Raw genomic sequence first — 27,260 nt, forward strand, 5'->3', positions numbered from 1 at the left:
CACGCAGGCCAAACAGGAAGTAGCATTAAAAAATTCCTGAGACTTAAAGGGGTGGGGTAGATGGCAGCAGAGTTCAAACTGATGGCTAGAGCAGTCACGATGGGCATTGTGGGACACTTCCTGGATGTCTTTTTACTGCGACGTAATCAAGCGTGGTGTCTACACTGATGGTTTGTTGCTAAAAATTTGGTGCAAAAAGCTCTATGCTTCTCATCAAGACAGTTTTATTTTGTTGCAAAATCAGGGGAGTTGGGTCAGTGGGGGGTGGGAAGGATTGCAGTGTGTACACCGCCTCTGTTTTGGTGCAAAAAGCTGACTTTGGTTGACAAAAGTCTCAAGTGCAGACCAGGCCTAACTTAAAGTATATTCATTTGCGTATATTAATAGAAAACATTGCCAGACTTTTTTTTCCTAGGTTCAGTTTTATTTACTAGAATCTCTTATTTGTCCCTATTTAGTTAAGGTGATTATTTTGTGTTCCACTACCTATGTGTTTGATTAACCATGTCTCCTCACTTTGGCTGCAACAGAAATGAGCAGGAGAGAGAATGCTAACCCTGGAGAGAGACTGTGTACAATATTCCGTTCTGGTTTCTCCTTTGCTTTTGTCTAGCATCAGGCTATCCAGAACTTAGCAGTTCACTTTCAATACCTCTGGAAAGTTGTCTAAAACGCCCATCAAGTTATTGGGATGAACTTTGATTTTGGTCAGCTTTATTTATGAAGATATGCAAATTTGGTCTTGATTGACTATTTAATGGTTTGTTAGGAACTGCAGTAGATTCCTTTCACGTTAGCTGCTGGGGCCAATTTAGAGAGTGGACAATGTGGAACTGAACAAATACCAAGGTATTAAAGGAAAAGGTGGAAATAGAATTCTGTGGGAAGGTGCTCCTTTTTAATACTCAAAGGCATGGGTTCTCAAGATGGGAGTTGCAAATAGATATCAAGTGGTCACAACCATCCTGCCCCTCCCATAGTACTAAATAGGAAGGGGATCCTGGCTATATGGAAAAGGTTGAGAACTATTGCCCTAAGTTTATGATGATTCGGTGTCTAATAGGCTAGTGAATTGTTAGGGTAGACTAGTGAGACTTAAAGATAACATAAGACATCCTGTAAAAAGTTGTTCTATGGGATTGGGATTTGCAAGGCTTACTGTACCAGTTTCAGAAGCCTGGTGTAGTTTGGAGTTGTTATGGGAGGAATAGAGGAAAAATATTTGTAGCGAACTGCAAATCTGAAACAAATAATGGCTTCTATGCTCAGCATAGGATGGGAAGATGCCTGCTATTGCAGGCAACCCCATCATATTATCCCATTCACAAATTTAACAAACTCCATCTCAGTGCTGCTTAGGTTGTTTCCTCCTCTTCTCCTTATGCAAGGCTGTCTGAGAGCTTCACTCCTCTGATGTTTAAAACATTCTTCTAATTTCCAGTCTAAATTTATTCATAGTCAGTTTATGCCCATTTGTTCTTGTGCCAACATTATCCTTTATCTCTCTCCCTCACTGGTGTTTATCTTCCTGATGTATTTATAGAGAGCAATCATATCTGCTCTCAGCCTTTGTTTTACTATGCTAAGCAAGTCAAAGTCTTTTAATCCCTTCTCCTAAAATAAATTCTCCTGATCATCACAGTAGTCCTTCTCTATACCTGGTTCAGTTTGAATTAATCTTTCTTGACCATGGGTGACCAGAACTTTACACTGTATTCCCGATAAGTCTTGCTAATAATGGCTTGTACAATGGCATTTAATACTTCCTAATCTCTACTAGAAATACCTCTTCTGATATATCCATATTTTATAGGAATTTTGAGTTGCCATCTATATGATTCTAAAAAATTAAGGGGCAGAATTTCTATGGACACTCGTGTAGACCCTTAGCTTACAGCCTTCTAAGTTCCTGGATGGTCTCCTCTGCGAAGAAATGCAAGCCCCGTAAAAAAGAATTTAGGTATTGAAATGAACAGGTGAAATGTACAATTTTTAACATGTTGTGATCTATCAATGCATATAGCATCTGGAAGTTACCAACTTTTGTCGTGTGTGTCTAATACCTTCTCATCTGTCAAGCAGATAGCAACTAATCTAGAGCTAAGAGTTTTTTGTGCCTAGTCAGTTCCTCCCCATGCCCCCCAATCTGTGAAAGGCTGGTAGTCGTCTATGACTTATTCTCTTTCTGAAGCAGCTCAGTCTTGAGAGGTGGTCCTTGTGTTTTCTTAAGACCCTATACTTCAGAGCTCCTATGAAGCACAAGAAGATTTAAGACCCTTAAAATAAGCACGGGAAGAGATGCCGAAAAAGCCCATCCTGTTCAACTCCTGCAATGAGTCTTTACTGCTCAGTGTATTCATTTTCTCCCCCAAACTTCTTCTATAGTTCTGTTGTACCTAGGATGAGCATAAGGAGGAAGAGGAAAATGACTGACTCTGAATTGGGTGCCCCTGCCTACTCTAGCAGCCTCCAGGACTTAGAGAGCAGAAGAAGAACCCAGACATTAAAGAGGAGGACACCAGCTCAGAGGAGTCCCAACCAGGATCATCTTGGAGGTTGAGACATCCCAGGCCCCTCCTCACTCATCTGCTTGTGAGACTTCACTTAAGGGCCATTGCTTAGGTTGATTTTAGATTATTCATCTCTTCATCCTTTGGGACATCCTTTCCCATCTTTTCCAAAGAAGATGTCCAAAGACATTTAATCCCCTGATTGATTGTTTCCAGGGACCTGTATGATGCTTCTCAATGGGAAAATCTCTCTCTTGTTCCAACTCCATGAGGACTTCTTGAAGAAGAGAGAACTGGGCCAGATGCTAATTTTCCTTTCCCTGCTCTGTGCTACTCCTCCCTTTCATTCCCTGGAAAATCCTAATGGGGTTTCTCCCAAGGAATAGGCTATGTTTCCTACCTTAAGACACTTAGGGGATGTCTAGGGGAGCAAAAATCAACCTTTGATGATGATGGACTACCATTTTTTTGGTGGGAGGGTTTCACAAATCATTTACTGACAGTGTAATTGTGACGTTGGCCTCTAGGGATGAGATTGATCAAGAAAAGAACGGGTCAGGCAAACTCCCAAATGCTGGTGGCTATTTCTAAAAATTAGATTTACTAAGCCAGCAACAAACAGCTTCTAATAATCTTACAGATTGTCCAGAAGCCAAAAAACACAATTCCCTTAAAGCCATCCAGTCCTCTGGCTTCCACCCAGACAGCCGAGTCAAGTATGATGGAGATTACTAAAAGTCTTTGTCCATCATATTTAAAAAATTTCTACCAATCCCAAAGGATTGGGCACATTACCAACCAGGTCAATTAATATTTCAGATCTTACCCAAATACTCACTTATAGCCAATACTTATTAAATAAACTAATATTTATTTTAAAAAAAGAGAGAATATTGGTTAAAAGATCATTATACATACAGATAAGAATAAAGTCCATAGGTCAGTTTCTTAGTAGAGATGATAAACTGAGTTGCAAAAGTTCTTTCGGGATCAGTTTTACATGTTATAATCCAAATAGTCCATGTACAGAGTCCGTTCAAATTCTCCTATGAGAATTAGCAGGGTAAATCCAGACTTGGTGCTGGGACCTTAGACTTGTGACCCAAACCTCTCCTGTCAAAGGTTTAAGCAGTCGTAAGAAAAACAGGATCTGGTCTAAAGCTTTGTTTATAGTCCTCTAGTAGGCTATGGCAACCACTTGATGGCAGACATCACAGGAGGCATTTCTTGGAACAAGAATAGGTAATTATTTGTGACTTTGAAGTAATCTCTCTCTTTCCTAGCCACACATCGATAATTAGCTACATTAGCATAAGGTAATCACCTATTAACAGATATTTATTGCTCAGACTTCAAAGAGAAGTAAAACAATGGCATTCTTACATTCAAGATCCATCTTAATGTTAATATCTTCTTTTGATCCTTGAACTAATAGAATACAGACAGAACAAGCAGTTTATCAATATATATGTAAACATAGACAAATAATTAGTAGTTATTCCAAACTTCTAACAATATACACTTGCATTTCAAACACTTGGTTCTTCTAACATGGCTTGGCTACCTATCTACAAGGAGTGGATGTAATTACCATTTCAATACTTTTTTTAACATAACCCAAAATCAACCTTTGAGGACATTTCAGCTTGCTAGGCTTAACCTTTCGTGGCCCAGTGTCACAGTAATACTCGATTCTTAAAACTGTTGAGATTGGTTCTTCTGAACTCAGATTCCTCCCTGTTTTTGTCCAAAAGCTGTGAGAAAATCTACAAATCAAATTCAGGTTTTCATGATCTCTTGCTTTCTGTCAGGTGTCAGGCCTGTCACGCAAAGTGGCTCTTTGGGAAAGTTGGAGGAGGCTAACTTGAAATTCTCAGCTGAGGTGTGGAAGGGTGGGAGTGAGGAAATATGCCTTCCCTGTAGCAGGAAAAGGGACTCAAAGAGCCTACTTTCAGAGTGTCTGCCACGCGTCTGACTGGTGGATATGGGGACACGCCCTTCATATATAATGGTATTGTCATAATGGTAAACAATTAGCAGGTGAGAGAAATTTTTGTTTTTACTTTTGAAGATGCATTCTGAAAGTAACAGCAAATACCTGACTTTTGCTAAGCACTAATTGTTGGAGAACTTTCCTTGCGCAACTTTTGTAAGTGTTGTGTGTTTGTTGCAGATTTTGATGCTTTTGTGGGGGATACTCCAAGATTAGATACCAGTGCCCACAAAGCAAAAGCTCAGCTTGCTCTGAAAGTAAAACGTCAACCACCTTCTCGATCAAAGCTAAAAGAATCTCTTGGAACTGGACAGCAGAATTTAAATCTACAGGTACCGGTATCTATGTATAATCAGTACAATGTTTTCATTTATATTCACTATTTTAAATACAGTAAAACCTGCCAAGAGCAATCACATGGGAGTTAGCAAAAGTGGTTGCTTGTTGGAGATGATCTCTTTTCAAAGTTCTGCATGCTAGAGAGTGGTAGAGTTCTGTGGCCTCTGCAAGTGACAGGTAATCTCATCAGAGGTGGTCTCTAAGGCAGGTTTCACTCTACTGTCCAATATTAAGTTCTGTTTTGTGACCTCCAACTAGAATCAGTAAATCCACTAAAGAATTATTTATCATTAAGCTAGAAATGTATAAACTGTTCAATACATTTAATTTTATGACGTTTCTTAAATCAAATCAGATCAGCTGAAACTTATAAGATCTTATTTTGTATTTAATATTTTCAGTAATCCTATAAAGTAGGTAAGTGTGGAAAAAAGTGTAAAAATAATTTTAATAAATTGCAGCACACCAAGAATCTTGGACATACTGTATTTAGACAGTGTAAAAGTATCACAGATTTTCATGCTAGGTTGGGTGAACAATTCCATCAGTTCACCCTCTAGACGTAACTTTAAAAACTATCTTTGTGAAAAGCAACTGTTAACATAAATCTAAGTGATAAATTTAAACAAGTAGTTTGATAATTTTTCTATTTGAAATATGTTTATTTACTAATCTTTAGTTCTGTCTGTAGCATGTTATATCTTCAGAACTTGGTTTAAAATAAAATCCATCTCCACTTTGCGAAGATTACTTGACTCCACAGGAAAGAGGGTGTTATAGTATTCTGGTATGCTTTGGAGAATATCTAGCTTAAAATCATTTTGTTGTCTAGCCTTGCATTACCAACAGTAAAATTTAATGGTAGCTAGACTTTCTCAATTTCTATTCCTTATTTTATGTCCTTTATTGCCTGCATGGATCACTGCTCTTGATAATTGTATGAACTTGGAACTTCATCTCCATTGGGGCAGCATGCACAGCTTTATACTTTCATAATTCTCCACAGCTCTAGCCAATAAATATTTTTACCATTGTGTTAGGCCTGGTCTACACTGCTACTGGCAGTCAACTAGAGATATGCAAGCTATATAGTGTAGCTTGTTTATCTCCTGTCGGAGTACTTACATTGCCGTACTGCGGTGTCTTCATGGCGCTATGTCGATGGGTGATGCCCTTCTGTCGACGCAGCCTTACTCCTTTTGGGGAAGTGGATTATTGGCATTGACCGGAGATCCCATCTGGGGTCAATTGAGCGGGTTTCCACGACCTGCTGCATTGATCACCACAGAGCCGGCAGTGTAGACATACCCTTAGACAGCAGCAGGGCATCTTTATCTGAAGCCACCAGAAACAGGTTCTCCATTCCTAGGTTAACACCCACTAACCCCAAAACCAACAGAACTCCAAAGCTCAAAGACCATTCTTTGGACCTATTAGGCAGCAATAATCCGAGTAGCACATGGACCAAACCCACTAGCAGACATTGCATGTTATTCCCCCTGGCTACATATTTTGCTGTCCATGTGTTTCAAGCCAGTTTTACTTTCCTCTTCTGGAAAAGGAGTTCCCTAAGGATCATTGTTTATCTTTGTTATGGCTCATAATACATCCTTTTAAAAAATTACTTAAATTACTTGCCTTTCCTTGTCAGTTCCTGTTTAAATTGGTGGGATTTTTTTGTGGGGTTAACTAAACAGTGAGCATTGGTTCCATGTTTTCATGAAATGCTTGGCAGTCGTCTACCACATAGGCTGGGAGTGCTTGTGGTCATCTGCCTGGACAAACTGGTCCATCAAGGATACAGCTCTGTATTGTGGCATATTAATGTGGTCCTGGTAGCTGATGACAGCTCCTTTTGAACCGCTCTGTTCTGTGACCTTACATTTCTTATGTGGAAGGTCATTATCCTGGTGGTAGTGACTTAAGCTTGCAAAAGGTGAGCTTTAGGTCATAGTTACTACTGTCCCTTATACCAAGTTTCACAAAGGAGAAGGTTGTGTTATGGATCATTCCTATTTTTTTCTTGAGGATGTTGGCGTTCCACCTTAATGTCCTGTCAACATTTCTTGTATGCTGGCATGTGTATTTTGGTGAAGCTCTTCTCCACCTTGTGGATGTCAAAAAGACCATGGGATTCTAAATGAAGCAGATGACAGATTGCAGAAGGGGCTTCTTGACTGGGGAAACTGAGGGGGAGAATAGAAAGGAATGAAGCTGGAGTCGTGAGTAGAACGTTCTTGCTAAGCCTTGAAGGTCAGGTCAAAAACATGAACTGGATGCAGATGATGAGGGGAAGCCAATTACAGAATTTCAGAAATGTGTGACATGGCAGGAGATAAGTGATTTTAGTAGAATTATTTTAGTTGTACCCAAGAGGAGCCTAGGAAGATGATTCAATTAATGCAGTCTCCATTCTCAAGAGATGACCAAGGCATATATGAGAATTTCACTGGTTCAGATGAAGAGGAAATTTTGGATTTTGAAGACACAGAAAGAGGAGAGTATTAAAAATTAGCTCTAGATAATAACTGCAAGTGAACAATAAAATCAGATTTTTATTATTGATGACTCTGTGTACTGTGATAGTATAATTGTCTGTCTGTATGCAGGCCCCTTATCCCAGTATAACATACGGTACCTCTGTTACGTGCTCAGATCATAAAAGCTGGAGGAATATGGTCAGTCTCTTTTTATTAAAATTAAAATGTCATGTTACTGTAAAGGTAGTTTATAAGATCTCTCCTTATGCACTGAGGAAAAATAAACTCCTACATCTTTAACAGAAAACAGTTGACGTAATATCTTTGGCATAGGAATTCTTGAGGTTAATTCTTTTTTAATGTTGTATTTTTTAAAACATAAATGTTACGACTGTACAATTGCATGCTATATTTACCGTAACGCCTTTTTTATTTTTAAATATCTTTACAGGATGAGGATACAGAGGATACTATTCACAATACAGAATTTGGTACCGCATATCAAGTCAAGTCTTTAGAAGTAACAGAAAAGCTAACTTTATCCCAGTTGAATGATGTAGATCAAATGATTGAAAAGCCTGAACAAATGGAAAGCACGGAGAGTCTGTTAGAGTCAAGTCCTTCTGTTTCCACTCACTCTTCTCCTTTACACAAACCAAACAATGAAAACAACACGAGTAGTACTCACTCTCCTCCTAGTGATGATGTAATTCCCAGTTCTCCTCAAGGATATTCTAAGAATGTCAGACACAGCGAATCAAAAGGGAAAGGAAGAGAGGCCAAAGGTAAGTCATAAAGGTTTTTGGAAGGCCTTTGGGTCAAAATATGTTTGTTCTAGGTTGAAATTACTGTTGAACCATAGTTATTGTATCCTCCGCCTAGAAAAGGGGAAGGTACTTATTCTAATGTAAAATGTATTCTTAGGATAAAATTAATTCTATGCTATGAGACTAATTAAAAATTTTAGCAATGTAGAATTATTGGACTCCAATGCGATATTCAGGATACCTAGTCCATACTGTAGCAAGGTTAGGAAAGTTTTACAAAATGGAGATGTTGTGGGTTATATTCTTTTGGAACAGGGTTTAGAATACAGATGACTGAATAGTGGCAGCCTCTGTGCAGAGGGGGACAGTACTTCTTAAAGTCCATATATGTCACTGGAATGTTGGCACTTCAGCAGCAATGTATCTTGTACCTGAAGCTGTGCTGGAGGTGTGTTTCCCTGCTTTGATACATCTGGCAACAACTAAGTGGCTAAAAGGGTCTTCTTATTCAATGTCCCTTTGAAATAAACCATTCAAGAGGCATTTTTAATTAGTTTGCAGTGAATCCAAGATGACTATTTTGCACAGGTGTGATTAGCTTAGTGAAGCAAACTATCATTCCAGCATCCAGAAGTTAAGTATTAAACACTTCATTTGATGTTTTGATAAATAACTCCTGCCTTGTTCTTATTTAAAAAACAGCTGACCATATTTTGTAATTAATAAGACGCTTAGTAGAAGGAAAAATGTGTTTAATGGAATAGAATAAAGTGCTTAAAAATAGTACAGAAAAGAAAATGCTGATAACAGTAATTACACAAGCAATATTTCAGCCTCTAGCATTCAGAACCTGATGCTTGCTAACAAAAGACACAAACTAGATTCCTCCCTAACTGATATATAAGATGCTGAAAATTTCTGAAATAAATTAAAATGGTACTCTGATTGCAGTTCAGTCAGGCTTTGAGTCCACATCATGAGTGTGATATTAGATGATAATATCTCAGCTTTAGAAACCTAGCATACAACTCTGTTTACTGTTTGCTTTTTTCATGCCTGCTGTCTAAAATGTCATCACTTATTCCTTGAATTAATGCCTGATGATACCGATGAGCCTCTTGTGGAACTAACATGGATCCTGATCTCTATGTCAGGGCACTAAGGCAGCAGTGTTGTTGGTGTTAGACATATCAGGGAGTGGCATGAAGGACATGGAGGGAGTCAGGCAAAGGCCTCACAATGCCAAGAAAAGCCTCCTAATCTAGATTAATGGGCAAGTAGAATTTTCATGCCATCTTTATAGAGACTGGAATTTCTTATTCAACATATATGTACAATAAGTATCCTGCTATATTACTGTGTAATATTCTGCATCTAAAGTGGAAAATGAAGATTTTGTTTAATACTTAAAATTGAAAAAAGAGTGCTCTGCAAATATTAACTGAACCCTCACAGCACTATTGGGTTGATATATCTCCATTTTTCAGAAGGAGAAACTGAGGTGGGATTTGTCTTGCCACGGTCTTAGAGAGAGTCTGTATCAAAGTCGGGTTTCTAGCACAAAATCCTGTGTTCAGTCTACTTGTCTCTCCCTCGTAAACATTTTCAAGTATATATATCCAAACATTGGATTGCCTTAAATTTATCATAGTATTTCAAGTTTAAAAATAACAGAATAGCTTAACCAAGGTACCTTAATAGACTTCTCATGCTAAAAGATCCAAAACCACTTTAGAAACCATGTACATATAGCACTGTTGAAACATATTAAACTCCCTACTAGGGTGGGCAGTTGCAGTCAGACAGCTGGCCATACATCAAGCTGTATATTAATGAAGTGGGGAAGGGGGACGTTTTGACTAAGACTACTGGATAAAACCCTTTTATTCTTCTGTTAAGTATCATATGTTCTTTAATGTCTATATAGAGAGTAGAAAGAAGCTTAAATTTTAAGGTCTCATTTGAAAGATCTCTCTACATTAAACACCACATTTCAATTTATCTATTTCCAAAGGGAGAGAGTCTAAATTAATTTTGCTAAGATTCAAAGTTATAATTTCAGGGATTCTAAGACACTGTCTCCATATAAGTAATAAAGGAACCATGTCAGTTGTACAGGTATGTAGAAGATAACCTGTGGGTAATGCAGTAATACATTTCAAGCATATTTATCCGTAACAGATTCATAGATTCTCAGGCCAGAAGGGACCACTGTGATCATCTAGTCTGATCTCCTGTCTACTAAAGGCCGCAGAACTTCCCTGAAATAACTCCTGTTTGACTTAGAGTACACATTTTAGAAAAACTTACCATCTGTACACATACTATAAGTTTAGCACACCATTTCCTTGGACCATGACCTTAGATTTATTCATTTAGCTGATATCAATTAACTCCTGCAAAGTTTCATCAATAGTATGACCTTTTCCAGAGATAATCTAAATGTTCAAGTAAAATAGCAGGTTGTTAACATTCTGGTGAGTTCCTATATTAGGACTTCCATATTTTAGGATGCAAAGAATGGGAGAAGGCTGAACAGATTGTAATCATACTGCTCACTAATAATCATAATTAGAGAGAAGTCTATGGCTTTTTTCTCAGAGTAATTGAAAAAGGAGCCAGATTAAATAATATTTTGTATGGCAAGCATTTCCTTTACCAGTCAACAAGCTGTGTTAAAGCAGATAATGATTGGATAGTTTTCTTGCATAGCTTGAACAATATCATTTGTATACCCTCAGCCAATAGCAGCTGTTTTGTAATCTACTGATTCATCATGTCTCTGGAGTGCTAGCGCTGAAATGATCTGTATACTTGATGGTACAAGAATTGTCTTCTCATACCATATACATTACGTGCAGGTGATTTTGTTTTCTTCTGCACTGGACCATAAGCAGGTATTGTCACCGAGTACAGAAATTTCTTGTGGTGACCTCAGGAAGTGTTGCAAGTGCTTGTTTTAAAACTGGTGGAGTTGCAGAACTGAACGCCATACATCAAAGATAATAGATTACTAATACTGGAAGTTTATTCTCTGTGGATGAAATGACATTAATGGTATTTTGATGGGTTGGGTTCTAAGTATCTAATGAATTTAATGGCTACAGACTATATTTAATGGTGGGGGAACAATCATTTCTACTTTCTCCCATCCCATCCATACAGCTTGTATTAATGGGTCTGTTTATTTTTTGAACAATTGCACTGCTTTTTCACATTTTGGAAAATGTTACCTTTCTTTTTAAAGTTCTCTTGGAGAAATGAATGTCTGTTTTAAAGCTTTTTTTGTTGCAAAATAACCTGGTTTAAAGTGTTAAGAGTTTTAGCAAGAGGCTATTGAGGAAACTAAGTTATGAGATGAGAGGTAAAGTTCTGTCATTGATTGGAAACTGTTGAAGGAAAAGGCTAGAAAACAAGAGAGAGGAATAAATACTTAGTATTTAACATGGTATTGGATTCCTAGTATGGTGTACCTAGGAGATATTTAATATATTATCTGGAAGATGATGAACAATGATGTGGCAAAATTTGCCAGTAACATTTTTCTAAACTATTCAGACTAATTTAAGATTAAAAAAACGCTAGGCAACTGCATAACGTGGAAGTAGGTGAAATTCAAAGTGGTTAAGTTCATTATGTGCCTAGAATGGAAAAATTTCCTTATCTGCTAAAATAAAGGAAATTAGCAATCTCTCCAGTAATCCTAGGTGATAGTATTTTTACCTTCCTGTATATACAGATCTTGGGGCACTAACATTTTCAGGGTGATATTGGTTTTGTCTGCCTGCCAGAAGCTATTCCAAATCTTTAAAACATTACTTAATAAAAACATTTTCTATTTGAATACATTTATTAAAAAATAAGTCATTTTATGCACTGCCATGAAAGCTTAATATTTTAACGAGCAACATTTATATTTTGCTTTCCCCACTGAGTGGGCCAAATTGGTGGAGCGATTCCTATGATAAGGGAAATTAGCAGATAAGTAATTTTTTCCATTCTTGATCATCTTTCCATTATAGTTTCTCATATTCATTGCTTAGTACCATGTTGTTGGTTTTGTTTTGTTTTGTTTTTTTTGATGGGCTAGATTAGCACAAAATGAAAGCAGGGTACAGTGTCTTGGGAAATATGGAATGGAATATTCATTTTTATAGTTTAGCCAGAAGCTGTTCTAAGAGCTACTTTGCCTCATGAAAACATGGTACAGTTCTTCCATGGAGAATGAAGTGATTTCAGACATCCATCTAGCGGATGTAATTACCAATAAGAAACACATTTAATTGTTAAAATAAATGGATCCAATAAATTGAGAGATTCAAAGAAGTAAACCTAAGGGTTTACAATACTATAGGGAAATCCCAAGTGGAAAAGATGGGCTGATGCAGAGGCTTTGCCAATTTAACTGCTCTTAAATTTGATAAAATGGGGATTGGTAAACCAAAGAGAAGTGTCAATCTGAGTTGAAAACACTTCCTAGGCTGAAAAGCTGGACTAAAGTGAGTTGTACAGGACTGTGCATAGACCATTCTGAAGAAACTGCAAAATTGCTGAAATTTTCAGTTTCTTGGAATCAATGCTTCTGTCTTTGTTCCAGTTTTAAAAAACGTAATTCTGGTTCAGTTCCTTGCATATTGGACTCTCTCTCCGCCTCCCTTCATTGCCCCCCTGCCCGGAGTATCAATTTGGATAATCAGCTATCTCTAAGAATTTGCTCTCTGCTTCCAAGACAACTGAATAGAGCGTCTGAACTGGGGTTATGTATTGGATACAGAAAAGGCCTCATCTAGCAGTACCAAGGTCCAATAAATCTGGTGATCTTGGTCAATGAGGAGCCATTAGGATTGCCATTGCTGCTTTTTTGTTTTTTGTTTTTGTTTTTTTTTAAAGTGATCTTGTGCAACATTTGGAAAAGGATGTGAACAGTGAGGTAGCAAAATTTGCAGGTGATACAGTTACTTAGGTTAATCAAGACGAGAGGAACACTGAGGAATTTCAGCGGCCTGACAATGCTATCTGAGGCTACGGCTACACTGACGGCAGCAAAATTGCCAACGTCCGATTGATTTCTCTGGATCGACTGAGCAGTCAATGCAGACCCGCTCAGTCAATCCAGAAATCAACATACTAAGACCACCTTTGCAAGTGGCGTAGCGCTGCATCGATGGGAATGTGGTTCCCATTGGTGCAGTGAAGACGGTGCCCAGAAGTCGATGGGAGTTACGCAAGTTTTTTGCGTAGTTTGCGTAACTCCCGTCAACTGCCGCCGAATCCCGGAGGTAAGTGTAGACAGGGTCTGAATGGAGAGCATGATGGCAAATGAAATTCACTGCTGACAAATGCAAGGTAACAAACACTGGAAAAAATAATTAGAACTATTCCTACGCCTCAGTGGATTCTAAATTTAGCTGTAACCACTCACGAGAAATATCTGTGTCATTGTGAACAGCCAGGCTCAATAAAATCTCTGCTCAATGATTAAAAAAAAGCAAACAATTTTAGGATACTTGAAGAATTGAATAGACTCTTATACTGAAAATATTAAATGCCATTATAAGTGAGTTGTGAAATCTCACTGGAATACTGTGTTCAGTTCTGGTCATTACATATCAGAAAAGATATTGCAGAAATAAAAAGGGCTCAGAGAAAGAAGACAAATCATTATGGCCATGGAAAGACTTCTATATTAGGAGACACTGGGGTTCTTTATTTTAGAGAAGACCAAATAAGAGAGGACGTGCTAAAACTTTGCAAAGCCATTAATAGTATAGGGAAAACAAATAAAGCACTCCTATGCACCTATTTCATGATACAAGAACAAAGGTCAGTCAATTAAATTGAAAGGCAGCAACTTTGAGATTGAGAAAAGGAAATATCTTTTTTTTTATTAAATGAAGTACTTTGTGTTCTGGAAACATAAGAGAAAAATTTATCAAAACATGTTTTTGCATTTTAAACTGATCAAACAAAGGAATTATTATCTGTACTTAGTGAATTGAGCTGATTATATCTGGTCATTGTGTCCTTCAAGATTTTAGAAGTAGTAGGTCTTGTCTTCTCACACCTAGTTTTTATTCATCAATTGGAAGAGGCCTGGTTTGTCAGCTCCTAATTGGTTTCTTAACTTTAATGAACTAGTCATTGAACTGAATTAGTTGAATAAACTGACAAGAAGAAAATATTCTCTGTGCACCCGCGGAAAAGACTACTATCAAAAGCTGGTTTAGCACTTCAGCAAACTCTGTTTCCAGATGCTTAGCCAGTGACTTCCATCAGTTCAGTGGGTTGACTTTCATTAAAAGTTGGCAGCAAATATGTACTACTTAATATTATTTTTTGTATTTAATTTAAATAATTTTAATAGATTATCAATTTCAAATTTAATTTAAAATGTTGATGTTAAAAAAGTAACCCTGTATTTAATTTTAAAAAAGATTTTTTAATTATTGATAAATTGTATCTATCCTACTATAAAAAGCAATATTTTACATTCAGGCAACATTCACCCAACAAAATACGCATCTCCTTTCTATTAGTTCACTAATGACATTAAATCACACCCCCATACCAATGCTTTTGCTAGCATGATCACTTTCAATCAAAAATATTTTCTAAACAACTTTATTATGCTGTTTGCTGCTTTTAATACCTAGTATAACATATTCTCTGTGTGTGTATTAGCTTAGGTGTTTGGCAGATGACGTGAGTTGGGAGTTTATATTTAGGGAGAAGAATAAGCCATTCTGAAGCCATTTTCTCTTTACACCCCTTTAAAGTAAAATTTGGGCAAAACAAATTTAAGATGACAGAGTTGATCATTTAGAGGCACTAAAACATGCTATTTATTTAAAAAAAAAAAAAAAAGTTATTGACAAATGGCAGTATAGCAGAACCAGAATGAAGAGAAAACCGAAGGAATATCTTATGTCAATATATCTATATGCTAATTTGGTAAATTAGTATGTAAAATCTCTCCTTTCTTTATGGTTAACCCAAAGGGTTAATATTTGCCCAACAATATGCGTGCTTACAGTATTGTGCAGTTTAGATAATCATAAAGACCTGATTAAAAATATCTAAGATGAGAATAGCTTGAGAAAAAGGAATACAGACTGAAGGAATGAGGAGGAATCCTTAATTTTGGATTTTCCTTAAGCTTCTGTTAATAATATTTTTGATGGAATACCTTGCAAATTGTATTTTTTTAAAGACATACTTATGTCAAAATAAGGTGTCAGGAATTTAAGGATTTTACATCAGGTAAAACAATACTATAAGATGCAGCTGCATTTTTTTTTTTTTAAATGGGAAGTTGAAGGATATATCCCCTTCATGCAGTTAGCACTAGTTTTCCACTTCTGTGGATGTGTGTTAATAAGAACTTATGCTTTGAATTTCTTTTCAATTTTTTGTTGTTGGAAAGGACATGCATCTTATACACTCAAAGCTTACACATAGCTGTAATAAGTGGTTAAGTTTACAGAACGTTTGTTTTTCTTTTTTCACATAGATGACAAGAGAAATGAAGACAAGACAGCAGAAGCAAATGAAGGTACATCATCAGGAAAGGCCAAAAGAAGATTTCCAGATTTTGGGTAAGAGACTTCTGTTTTGTGTTGGTATAAGATGCTTTAATTGTTACTTATGCTAGGTTTCCATATTCTCTAAACAGAAAAATACTGTGAAACATACTCTTTCTCCCCTCTGGCCCAAAGTCCCTTTTCCAAATTCCTTTAGCTAGCATTCTACTACTAATATCCACTTGGCCTCTGCCCACTTTAATTCCCATGCTTGGCATGGTAGAATTACCAAACAGTGTGTAAATACATACATAAAGTTTGTGGAACAGCATATTTATAATATAATGGTGTTTATGTGTGTTGTGGAGGTGCCAGCATAACGCATAGTTAAGTTTTGTACTTAAAACAGGGACTGATCCTCTTTGTTTCATAAGAAAAATAGAACATATCCTTCCCAAAATTACAGCATTTCCTGAGCATAGAATTAATTTTCTGAGAATTTAAAGCAAAACTATTGATTTCACTAAAATTAAATTTAAAATGAGTCTATTAAGATATTTAACTCATGATTCTAAACACTTTTTTCTCCTGAATGATTTCAGTATCTAAATAATGTTTGAATTTTTTTTTTTAGGATTAATGGTCACTTTTTACCACTGATCTTCATAAGTTAAAGTTTACCCTTAAGCAGAAGCTGGTTTGTCAGAGAATTCCAGAAAGAATTGCCCTCTTTCAAAACAGCTGCCATTTTATTGTTTGCAGTGATGTTGTAGCAGTGTAACTGAAGAAGAGCTTTGTGTAGTTTGAAAGCTTTTCTCTTTCACCAACAGAAGTTGGTCCATTAGAAGATATTACCTCACCCACTTGTCTCTAATCTCTTATTATTAATGGAACATAAGCCACAGACTGCCTTTAGCAAATATGGCCATTGCCTCCATTTACCTTTTTATTACCCCTATGAGTTGGGGGGTAGAAAATATTTAAAAAAAAATAAATTTAATCTAAGATGAGACTAAAAACACTAAAATGCCTTGACCATAAAATTATTGCATGGCAACACTACAGGGCAGAGTTATGCTTGCTTGATTGTTCTAATTGTGTATTTCCATACCTTACCGATTTCAGATTTCTTCCCAGTTAAGGTTTAACTGAAACGTTCTTGGGTTTATAATGTTTGTTTTGGGATAATTTGTCATGCCTGGGCTGTATTTTATTCTAAACTACTAATATGTATTTAAAAGCTTTACTCCATCTTAATGTAGCTTTTTTTTCTGGAAATGAGTGCGTGTGTGTGTATATACACATTTTTACTATGGAATTTTAACCTTTCTGCTGGGGCCAGGAGATCAGTATTTTCTGTTTTCCTGCTGGGTACTGCCTGTTATGCAGATGCCTATTTTGCCCCAGTTTTCTTCACATGGTTGGAATTAGATTATAATACATGCTCGCTACTTTTCCATGGAGGCAGGCAGTAGGGGATCAGTGAATCAGATCTGCTGTCCAATTTAAGGCTGGGAAGAGGGAATGGGGGTGAATCAAAAGTATAGATTAAGGAATTGACTTGCTGGGAGGAAGCTGCAAGCTGAGGCTTGGAGTGCTGGGGAGAACAGCTGACAAAGAGAGCTATAAGCTTCCCCCTTTCCCTGGTATTTTGGAGGGCAAGACGCTCATAAGCCAAGCCACCTATCCAACATAGCAGGAACCTGAGGCTAGAGCCAGATTGACTGGAGAGCACAGCCAAAACAAAACAAAACGAAAAGCAACCATCCTTGAAAGTAATCAACACATTTTATATCAAGTGGTATTTTAAAGTTTGGATCACTAATATATATGGAAATAGAGTAAATGTTGTTGTGGAACGTAGGGGTTACTGTCATGGAATTTGGTGCCATTGTGAAATGGAGTACACAGATCCTGATTCCAACACTTCCCCTCCTCCCCATGACTAGTTTTCTCTGTGCTGGCCCTCCTGTGCCCCCAGTGGTGAAGGTATCTGTATTTGTGTTTTTGTCCATGAGATAGTAAGCTGCTTGGGGCTGGAACCTTCTATCTGTTTCTTTAGCACATAGTTTCTCAACCTGTGGTATGCGTACCCCAAGGGGTACGCGAGACACAGGTAGGGGTATGTGGCAAAAAACCCAGTGAAGGGAGGCGAGCAGCAGCCGCCGCTGACTTCTGAGGAAGCCAGGTGGCAGCTGCCTGCTTCCCGCCCGGTCCCAGCTCGGAGGCAGGCGGCCCACACAGTGTGATTTGCCCCAAGCCCGCACTCCCTAGGGCAGCCATGGGGAGCACTGCTATCAACTCTGGTGGACCACTTGTGCCTGCTCATACCTCACAAGTTCCCACCTGTGTGAGGAGAACACCACGTGACCCCGCCATCAGGCCATAGTGATTGGCTGGCGTTGACCTATGCTCCTAGATGGAGGAAGGGGTGGAGGAAGGCGGGGAGAAACAGCAGGGGGTTTTGTGATCTGCCATAGCCACACAGCATTATAGAATTCAGAACTCTCCTGCTTTACGAGAAATGCAGTCGTCCAGCGGTAAAGGGGGGAAAGATTGTATTTCTCAGAGTGGAAAATTGAGTGTTGGGATACTTCTTAAAAGGGGGTACTTGATACCTAAAAGGTTGAGAAACACTGCTTTAGCATATACACTCCTGTAGATGATTCATTACATCATTTTCTTCATTCTTGCATAGCTTCTTCTGTATTTAGTCATTCACTTTTTAATTGCATGAAAGATATTAGGTAAAATTGGGCTGTACTGTATATAATATTTTAAATGACTTATGAATGTCTTATGAATTAAATTTGTATTCATGCATAATATATTTAACTCCTTCTGATACGCATGCGAGAGAGAAAATGAATTAAACTGTAGTAATTATATAAATAAAACTCAGCATTTTTCTTCACTTCAGAGGTTTACGGAAATCTGGTGGTAAAGGCAAGAAACAAGAGAAGGAAAATCTGAGGGGCTCTCTGGATAGCCGGTATTTTTATAAATATATATTGAATTCTTAAAAATAATTAACCATCATTACTGTGTATTCTTAAGGCTTAAGTACATTTCAGTGTAAGAGCAATTAAATATTGCATAAATCAGTATTTTGATGGGAAGATGGACTTCCACGCTTATGAAATAAGAAAAATAATTTTACATATTAGTTACTCATATTATGAAACAAATTCCATTCTGCTTGTAAGCAAAAATTATATTGTAATGTAGCAAGGAAAGCCACGTTTGGAGTAACTCTCAGTAGTCTCAGGATACTGGTTTGAAAGTGTTAAGCCATTTTGAATAACATTTTTAAAGCTCTTAAATATGTGCCATACAATAACTCAGCAATTATTTTATATTAACCTTCTAAGAGGCATATATTTTGATTAATATGCCATTTAGACCATCATTAAAGACGTACAGCAGGTTACTGCAGCACAATTATCATTCCATTTATTTATTTCAGAGGCTCCCGAGAGTTATTGGAAGACTCTGGCAACAATCAATCTGCATCAGATTCAGATTCCCCTGTTCCTACTTGCATACCTTTCTCTTGGTTTGGGGACAGTCACAAAGAGCCTCAGGTTTCCAGTAGCAGCCTAACCTTTGCTCAGAGTGGACAAGCCACTCTATTTGAACAGGGTTCAGAGAAAAACAGAAGCAAGGTAACGTACAGAAATAAGCAATATTTTGAACATTTGAGTTTGATATGATATTACTCATTCAGGGTCTAAGTTCTAAATATTTAGGATCTTGAAAACTAATACTTAATCTAAGTATCTGCAGATGGTAAGAGAAATGATTACAAGATTCTGTAAGTAATTGAGAGCCAACATTTGAGTTTGTATAAAATAAGAAAGTGGTGAGGAGTATCCTCCAAATTCTAAACGCCTTACTCTATATTTGCCAAGGAATTAAATAGGTCCTGTTCAGAAACAGTTTATTTTGTCTTGTGTTCCTTCAGCTGATTGTGCAGAAGTTAACGATTCTTTAAACTGTGCATATTTTTGATGGCCACATAATTTATGCTTGTGCAGAAGAAAGGAAGCAAAATAAAACGGTACCTGTTGACTTCAGCATTCATAAAGGGCTGGGGTTGCAGAGCAAAGGAAACAATATATGCCAGAAAGAAAAATAAAATTAATTTTACTTAAACTTCCAAGTACAGAAAGTAAAATTTGACCATGGATAATTTTATTTCAAGTGTGCAAGTCTCTTTTGAAAATGGAAGTTAAGCTCCGAAGTCACTTAGGCCCTTTAGAAAAATTCACCCAATATCTTTTAAATATGTTAAATTGGGGTTCTCAACCTAGGGTCACAAACAGGTGTTGGGAGTTGTGACTACCCAGCCCTTTCCACATTGCTAAATGGGAGGCTGGAGGAGCAATGCTGTTTTAAATCGTTGACAGTGCTATTTTAGAAAGTTATAACTGAGTAATTCTAGTAATGATCTAGTGAGTTAAAAAAAAGCTTTTTGTACAGTGTGTAAAAAGTGACACTATATAATTCAAATTACTACCATCAAGTTTCTGTCTTGACAGCCTAAACTATTTGTGGAAAGGTGTTGTTGGCTTAGCAGAGGTGTTGAGGAGCAGTAACTGGAATTTAATAGAAATCCAGAAAATGTCCCAGTCAGTAGTTTTCTCTTTTCATTTATATCTATATTTAAAGTCTGAAGTAAATGTAATTTCTTTAAAACATTGGTGGTTGTCTGTACACATTTAAAAACAGATACACAAATAATACTAATCACTAAATTCCATTTTTAACTTAGATATTTATCTATTATCTCTATTCCTGGATTCCCTTTGGATTTTGCTGACAATATAGTGCTGGTTTTCCTTGTGTCTAGTTGCTAATTGCATGAAAATAGAGTTAAAATACTTTAAAAACTGTTCTGATGTTTTTCCTGTAAGGAATTGCAGTAGTCACAGGACTGTTGAGTGGTTGCATAATTATAAATGGGAGGGAAAGTGATCTGTGAGTTTGTAAATAGAATGGAAAGTGTTTTATTGCAAGATGTCTGTCTCTCTTTCTCCTCCCTCATGTAATGATCTGGTCCTTGCCATGAAAAGTTTGAGAATCCCTAAAATGGAACAAGTTGGCCTTTTAGTTTAAAGAATGTGCAGTATTTTTTTTTGGTCTGTGCAGCATTTTTTTGTTTGTGGAACTTTGTGGAACTTTGTTTGTGTATTTACTTATTCTTCTCCCACCATCTATTGTTTCTGTCTAGTAGCAGCCATAGTATCTCCCTTCTTCTCTCCTCCCTTCCCCCCACCCCACGATGCTTCTCCAAATGAGCCAGGGTTTTGGGGATCACCAGGTCCCCTGTTAGAGTAGTGTGGTATCCTGGTGAATGTTAGATTATTTTTAATGTATATTTTATAAGGATTTACAATTGATATCTCATTATGATAAATGATAGAATGTGCCTAAAGTTTTTGGGTATCGATAAGTGTCCAGCAGTTCATCATTTCATGAACCACTGGAGACATGATAAACCCTGCAGTCCTCTCTTCATGTAACCCTCCCTTGTATCCCTAAGTGATAGTTTTATTGATGGGTAGCAGAAGGCCCAGAGCTATGATGTACCAACACATTCCCCATTTACAGCATGCTCAGGTAGAGGATGATGAGCCTGTTCTCACCTGTATTGACAACCTTCATTTTCTGTTATCTCTGGAGAGCTCTCATTTCTTCCCTTCCAGACCCCAACTGATTCTCCTCCACCTTTTCATCCCATTCATTATCATTTTGAACATTCCAGTAGATTGTGTCCCACTGCCAACTGATTCCACCTCCCATGCCCTTCTCTCACCTCAGTCATGGTGGTTGCTCTTGGCTCTTTTCTTGGCCTCAGATAGTTTTCCCTGCCTTAGGGACACAGCAGTCTTTAGGCCTTGTCTACACTTAAAAAATTAGTCAATCTAATATAGGTCGACTTATAGCCACCACTGTAATTATAGCCCTCCTTGGGTTGGTGGAGTGTGTCCTCACCAGAAGCACTTCCACCAACCTAAGGGGCAGTGTGGGGAGCTGAGAACCCCATCTCTCAGCTCCCTGCCATGAGCCCACAGGCTTCAGGGCTTCCTGAGGGCTACCCTCCCACTCCTTGTTCTCAACTGGGAGCTAGGGGGAAGCCGCCGGGGACTTCTCCCCTCTCCTTTCCCTGCCAGGGGCTTCTGCTTTCTCCACTCTCCTCCGGAACGGACAACCATATCAATTTCACGGCTCAGCTGTGTAATTTTTAAGGCTTCCCCAGTGGGGAGCAGGTGGAGGAGCACTTGGACTTCTGGCCCTGGCTCCCAGCGGGGAGCGGAAACCAGCCGCCCCAGATTGCAGCAGCCTGGACTAGGGCTTTCTTGTCAATTTCACCGTTCCAGCCCCACAGCTGATGTAAGGGGACATAGTGTCTATATTGACACTGTGTCACCATAATTATGCTGACAAAAGCCTTACAGCTCTAGTCAAGGTGGTTTTATTTTGTCAAAAAAACAAAGCAGTTTTGTCAGCGGGGGGTTGATTGGAGTGTGTGCACCACCTCTGTTTTGTTGGCCAAAGTCAGCTTTGGTTGACAAAACTCCTTAGTGTAGACCAGGCCTTAGCTAGCCACCTAGTGGTGGAAGCTGACACCAATTCTTTAATAGTCACCTGTGTACTGACTGGCCCTAAATCCACACTCAGTGGAATACTAGGTATTATAACTGTCTCACCAAGGTCAGGGGTGTTAGCCTTGCAACAGTTTTGTGGTCTCTTCTTCTGGCTTAGTGGAGACATAGCAACTACCGACTCAGGCAGTTAGTACTCAAATTGTATTAATGGAATGACAAATAATAAGGTGTTGGACAAATAAACCTAATTTTAGAAGAAAATGAAATTAGGATGGAGATGTAGCTGAGTTGAGTATCCAGTAATGCACGTTGTCATTTAAGTAACACAAAAAAGGGATAAATATCCCTTTACACCTTTTTCCAGGGGAATATTGTTGAAATTGAGATTGGTTGTGTAATATTGTAGGTAATAATTTTACAGCCACTGTGGATAAGTCATGAAAATATATTGTTTAAAAGAAATAGTGGAAAGTAGAAACTCTGAAAATATGGTAAGAATTATTTTTGATTATTCTCTTGTGTGAGAATCTATAATGTAGCATTTAATCTTTTGATAATGTATATAACTACTCTCACGTTAAGAGTTTTGTTTCACTAATCTAAAGAATTACAATTTACCGTGTAACAGTAATCTTTCTAAATTGAAGAGAAGTTCGTGTTCGTGAAAGGTGACAACATTGGAGACTTAAATACTTTATTCTCAGACGTAGCAAGAGCAGAGTAGTACAGACTTCCCCACACTGTCCTACCAACATGCGACAACTGTCTGTGCAGGTGTTTGCCCTTTGAGATTACTCAGTGTTATTCTTCCTATTACTACTTCATTTGCAGTCCTTTTCTATGGTGTTGCCCATGGTGTGCACATATACCATTCACATATATAAGTTTTTTAGACCATCGTTCATTTGTATAGTTTTTGCTGTAAGTTATATATTTTTGCACTGTCTCTTAAGCTTCTGACCAGGGACAAAAATATTCCATGCTAATTACCAAACAATATTGAATTGTTATGAAAAACATTGTAGTGCCATATATTTACATATTATCATTTTATTAATTCCTTAATTCTTATGGAACAAATGTGAAATGAGATCATTTACCACTCGAGAGCTTTTGCAAAAGTACTGCATTTATGCAGAGTGGATAGCTCTCCTAATGAGGTGTAAATGTCTGGTCACATTTATTGTTTACTTAGAATTTTCCTCCTCTTTCCTGTGAACATATTGATATTCACGTTAATAATTTGCAGGTAGTCAAGTGTTAAAATGTATGGAATCAAGTCTTTATACAGAACCCAGCACAGAGGAACCTTGATCTGTTTGGGGCCACTGGATTCAACTATAATTCAATGAATAATAATAATGTATTAATTAACTACTACACACAGTATAATCTGAAATGACTTACTTTTCAAACTAAATTCAGAACATACTTTTTATCAGTTTAACCACTAGTGTCTGGGCTGTTGTGTTTTTTAAAATAACACTTGAGTGAAAGCAGTGTATATCAAAAGGCTTTTTACAGAACACTTCACTCTCTCAGTGGAATGTGTACATCAGAATTACAAAGACTCTTCCATCAATGGTCTGCACCACTCTACTAATTCTTAATTGATGAGACAATGGATAGCATTTCTGCACTCGCTCACAAATTTTGAACAGGAAGTTACCTCTAAATTAAGTGACAAGAAGCAGCTACAACTAGTGGAGAGGGAAACCTTATTCAATCTGTTTTCTTTCTGATACCCTGGTGTCACTCTTATCTCTCGCTCTATTAATAGTTTGATAAAATGTGGCCCTTCCTTGGAACTCCATTTAATTTTGCTAGGAAGGTAAGGAAGATACTACTGAGGATGATGTTGCTGTCTTGGAGAGAGAAACTCCCAAATAGTCTCTTCCTCTACTGTTCGGAATTGCTTTGTGACTTGGTAAAAGGAGGTTGTTGTAATCAGATTGGTGGTGGACATATAGTAGAATCACAGATATGATTTTATGTATCTGGAGGTTAAACTTAAAAATTCCATAGAGTCAGGTATGGAAATATATGCAGTAAAGTACCCGAACAACTTTAACTCAATCCAATTACAGCATAAGAAAAAGAAATGAAGAAAAATGTTTTTACAAATCAGTTCAGTTTAGTGTGGGACTTAACACATTAGTATACATTAATTATAACTGTGTGGCTATTGCATGGCATCCTTACAAATGAGAGTTGACTGAGGAGAGGCTTTGAAAACAAAGGAGTCTTAATTGGATAAATAACACAATGGAGGACCAGTGGTGAGACTAAAAAAAGAGTGACTTAGTCAAAGCAATGTATAAAACCTGTGTCCTCGACAAAAGCATTTTCCACTGACCGGAGAGAGATGTCAAGACCAAAGAGATGGAGGTTGCAGTAGTCAGAATAGAAGAGATGCTGTTAAATATATACAGTAATATATTATGGAGTCCATTTGCTGCCCTCCATGAGCTCATCTGCAGTGGACTAACATGTATGTATCTGAGAGCAAAATTTAGTCCTGCATGTGCAACACTTTATTTAGCTTTTGTAGTCAAAAGCCCTTTTAAAGTGTAAGACTAACTTCATTTGTTCATATGCCTCAGTGAATTCTATTTTAGCATGATAAAAACAGAAGAAGATTGTGATTAGGGGTTTAGAACCTGTTCTTTTATCAACTTACTTGTTTGGAATGCTGAGTCTATCATATGAAAATGTAGTTTTATGTGTTCAGACTTACTCTGAAGTGTTTGTCAGCGACAACATCTGTTTTTTGTGAGGCTTTTAGTTTTATCTTAACTTTACAGCTAAGGTGACTGAATCAAAAGAAGAGGTCAGGTGATTTGTCCAAGGTGTCAGTTAGTGGTTATAGCTAAATTTGAACCCAGGATGCTCTGGTTCTCAGCTCATTGCCAAGACTTATAGATCGGGCCCTACGAATTTCATGGCTGTGAAAAACGCATCACGGACCATGATATTGGCCCTTCCTTTAAAGGCAGCACAGAAATGAGGGTGGCAATCCTGTCACCCCCCTACAACAGGTTTGTGACCCCTCCTCCCCCCAAACAGCCCCACTTTGGGTTGGGACCTCCATGGTTTACAACAATGAAATTTGAGATGAAAACATCTAAAATCATGAATTTGACCAAAATTCAAATCCTATGGCTGTGAAATTGACTAGAATGGACCATGAATTTGGTAGGGTCCTACCTATAGATGAAAATGCTTTCCTGACTAAGCACATACTAAATGAGATAACTGATTTAAGTAAGTTAAATATTTAAGAAGGTAAAGATTAATCCTTTACTAAATATAAAAATATATGCTTTACATTAGTTGATTTTAACCTGAAATTTACTTGAGTAACAATATATAGTCAGAAATATTGAATAATATAGTAGGTGTAGTTACCTATGGCAGGTACTTAAGAATATGTTGACCAAAATTTACTATTTTGGAGATAATTAGAAGAATGTGTTAATTTATATGTAGATTATCCAGTGGAGTGGCTGCTGTAAATGTTACCACATTAAGACAAACAAAGCATTTGTTGTGAAGATTCCTAAAAAATTATTTATCTTGCATTCTAAAATATAATGTTCATTTCAGCTTAGTACAAAAAGGGACCCTACTGGGTATAACCATCCTGGCTGAAATTGATTATAAATAGAAGACTTGTTACATCTTCTCTTAATGGAGTCAATTTCTTAAAAAATACCAGAATAATGCAGGTATAGCTTCTCTGTAAGTTCCTCCTGCTAATACTATACAATTATGTAGTTCTTTGCATCCCAATGAACTTTACAGACCTAACTATACATTGATCACTTTATCCACTGCAGAAAATGCAGCCACCTTAGTGATGAAATGAGGATGCTATTTAAATACGTAGCAATACCATACAACAGTTTAAGACAAGAGAATTAAAATTTCAGGGGAATTTAAGTATAGTTACAAGAGTAGAAATTTCTTCAAGTCATTGAGTTATTGTTGTGGTAGGGAAACCTTCATGACCACAAGTGGTTAAGGTTTCAGTTTTGTCTCATCCAAAAGACTGCATCTTCAATGTCCCATAATACCATACTGTGACATTGGTTTCATACAAATTCAGAGGAAATAATTCCACCAACTGAATTTTCAACCACTTCCTGCATGATCTAGATGTACCTTTGAAATATCCTTTCCAAGTACTGATCTGGCTCAACTCTACTTAACTTTAAGATGACTGACTTGCTCCATAAAGTGGTATTCCTGCCAAAATGATTTCAGTACTGCTATAATAGCTGTTAATTTGGAAATTCAGCAAAAACATGTCAGACTCCTGATATACTGAATGTATTTCATACATGGTAGATCTAAAAATTATAGATAACTCATGTTTAATTTCTTTTTACAAAGTCTCAAGGGTACTAGAATGTCTCCTTGTGATCTACTATTCCAAGGGTTCAGTTAATAAAACATTATTTTCACTTGTTTGCAGAGTAGAATTGTCATAGATGATTCATACCATAGCAGGCCAAGTTGTGATCTGTCAGGGTTAGTGACAGAACCAAATCTGTCAGGGCGTTCACACACTTTAACCTTCTCTTCAAATGAGGTGAGTTTCAAAGTGTGTATATGTCTTGTTGATGTTACCATTTGTACTATAGACTGTCTATTAATATAACAGACTGTTTTATATGAAACAAGATAGCTATCATAGTATCTTAATATTCTTTATCATAACCTTAACACTGAAATAGTTACTTACCTCCTTACAATCTGAGTCCTTAGTTGTTTTAGCTCTTGCTTCACAATTTATAATCAAATATAATTTTGATTGGTAGTAATGCTGTACAGTAAAGAACAATTCTGAATTTCAAAGATACGAAACACCAGAAATTTGAGTGGGTGAATGAAATTTGCAGCATTTTTCAACTTGCTTCACATTAGTGCATGTTTAAATTTCTTTTTCATGTATATGATACCAAACTATTTAGATATATTTAATCTATAAAAAGCATTTTGTGAGGTACATATAAATATTTAAAAGTCAGAGTTCTT

General features: G+C 37.2%; 1 protein-coding gene across 4 annotated transcripts in view; it reads left to right on the forward strand.

Annotated features, from left to right (window-relative positions):
• Nucleotides 1-27,260, forward strand: part of LOC137153644 (neurabin-2-like) — a 66,570-nt gene that overhangs the window by 26,357 nt on the left and 12,953 nt on the right. For 2 of the 4 annotated variants that reach the window (XM_067549232.1, XM_067549233.1), the window contains exons 12-17: nucleotides 4,684-4,835; nucleotides 7,774-8,107; nucleotides 15,600-15,684; nucleotides 18,530-18,601; nucleotides 19,076-19,274; nucleotides 26,698-26,814. In XM_067549232.1, coding sequence (XP_067405333.1) covers nucleotides 4,684-4,835; nucleotides 7,774-8,107; nucleotides 15,600-15,684; nucleotides 18,530-18,601; nucleotides 19,076-19,274; nucleotides 26,698-26,814 — 959 coding nt within the window. The remainder of the gene's footprint in view (nucleotides 1-4,683; nucleotides 4,836-7,773; nucleotides 8,108-15,599; nucleotides 15,685-18,529; nucleotides 18,602-19,075; nucleotides 19,275-26,697; nucleotides 26,815-27,260) is intronic. The other 2 variants (XR_010919862.1, XM_067549234.1) reach the window with 2 other exon arrangements.

Source organism: Emydura macquarii, unplaced genomic scaffold (assembly GCF_026122565.2).
Source record: "Emydura macquarii macquarii isolate MOO-44397 ecotype Brisbane River unplaced genomic scaffold, CSIRO-AGI_Emac_v2 contig_1253, whole genome shotgun sequence".
NCBI classification, from domain to species: Eukaryota; Metazoa; Chordata; order Testudines; family Chelidae; genus Emydura; species Emydura macquarii.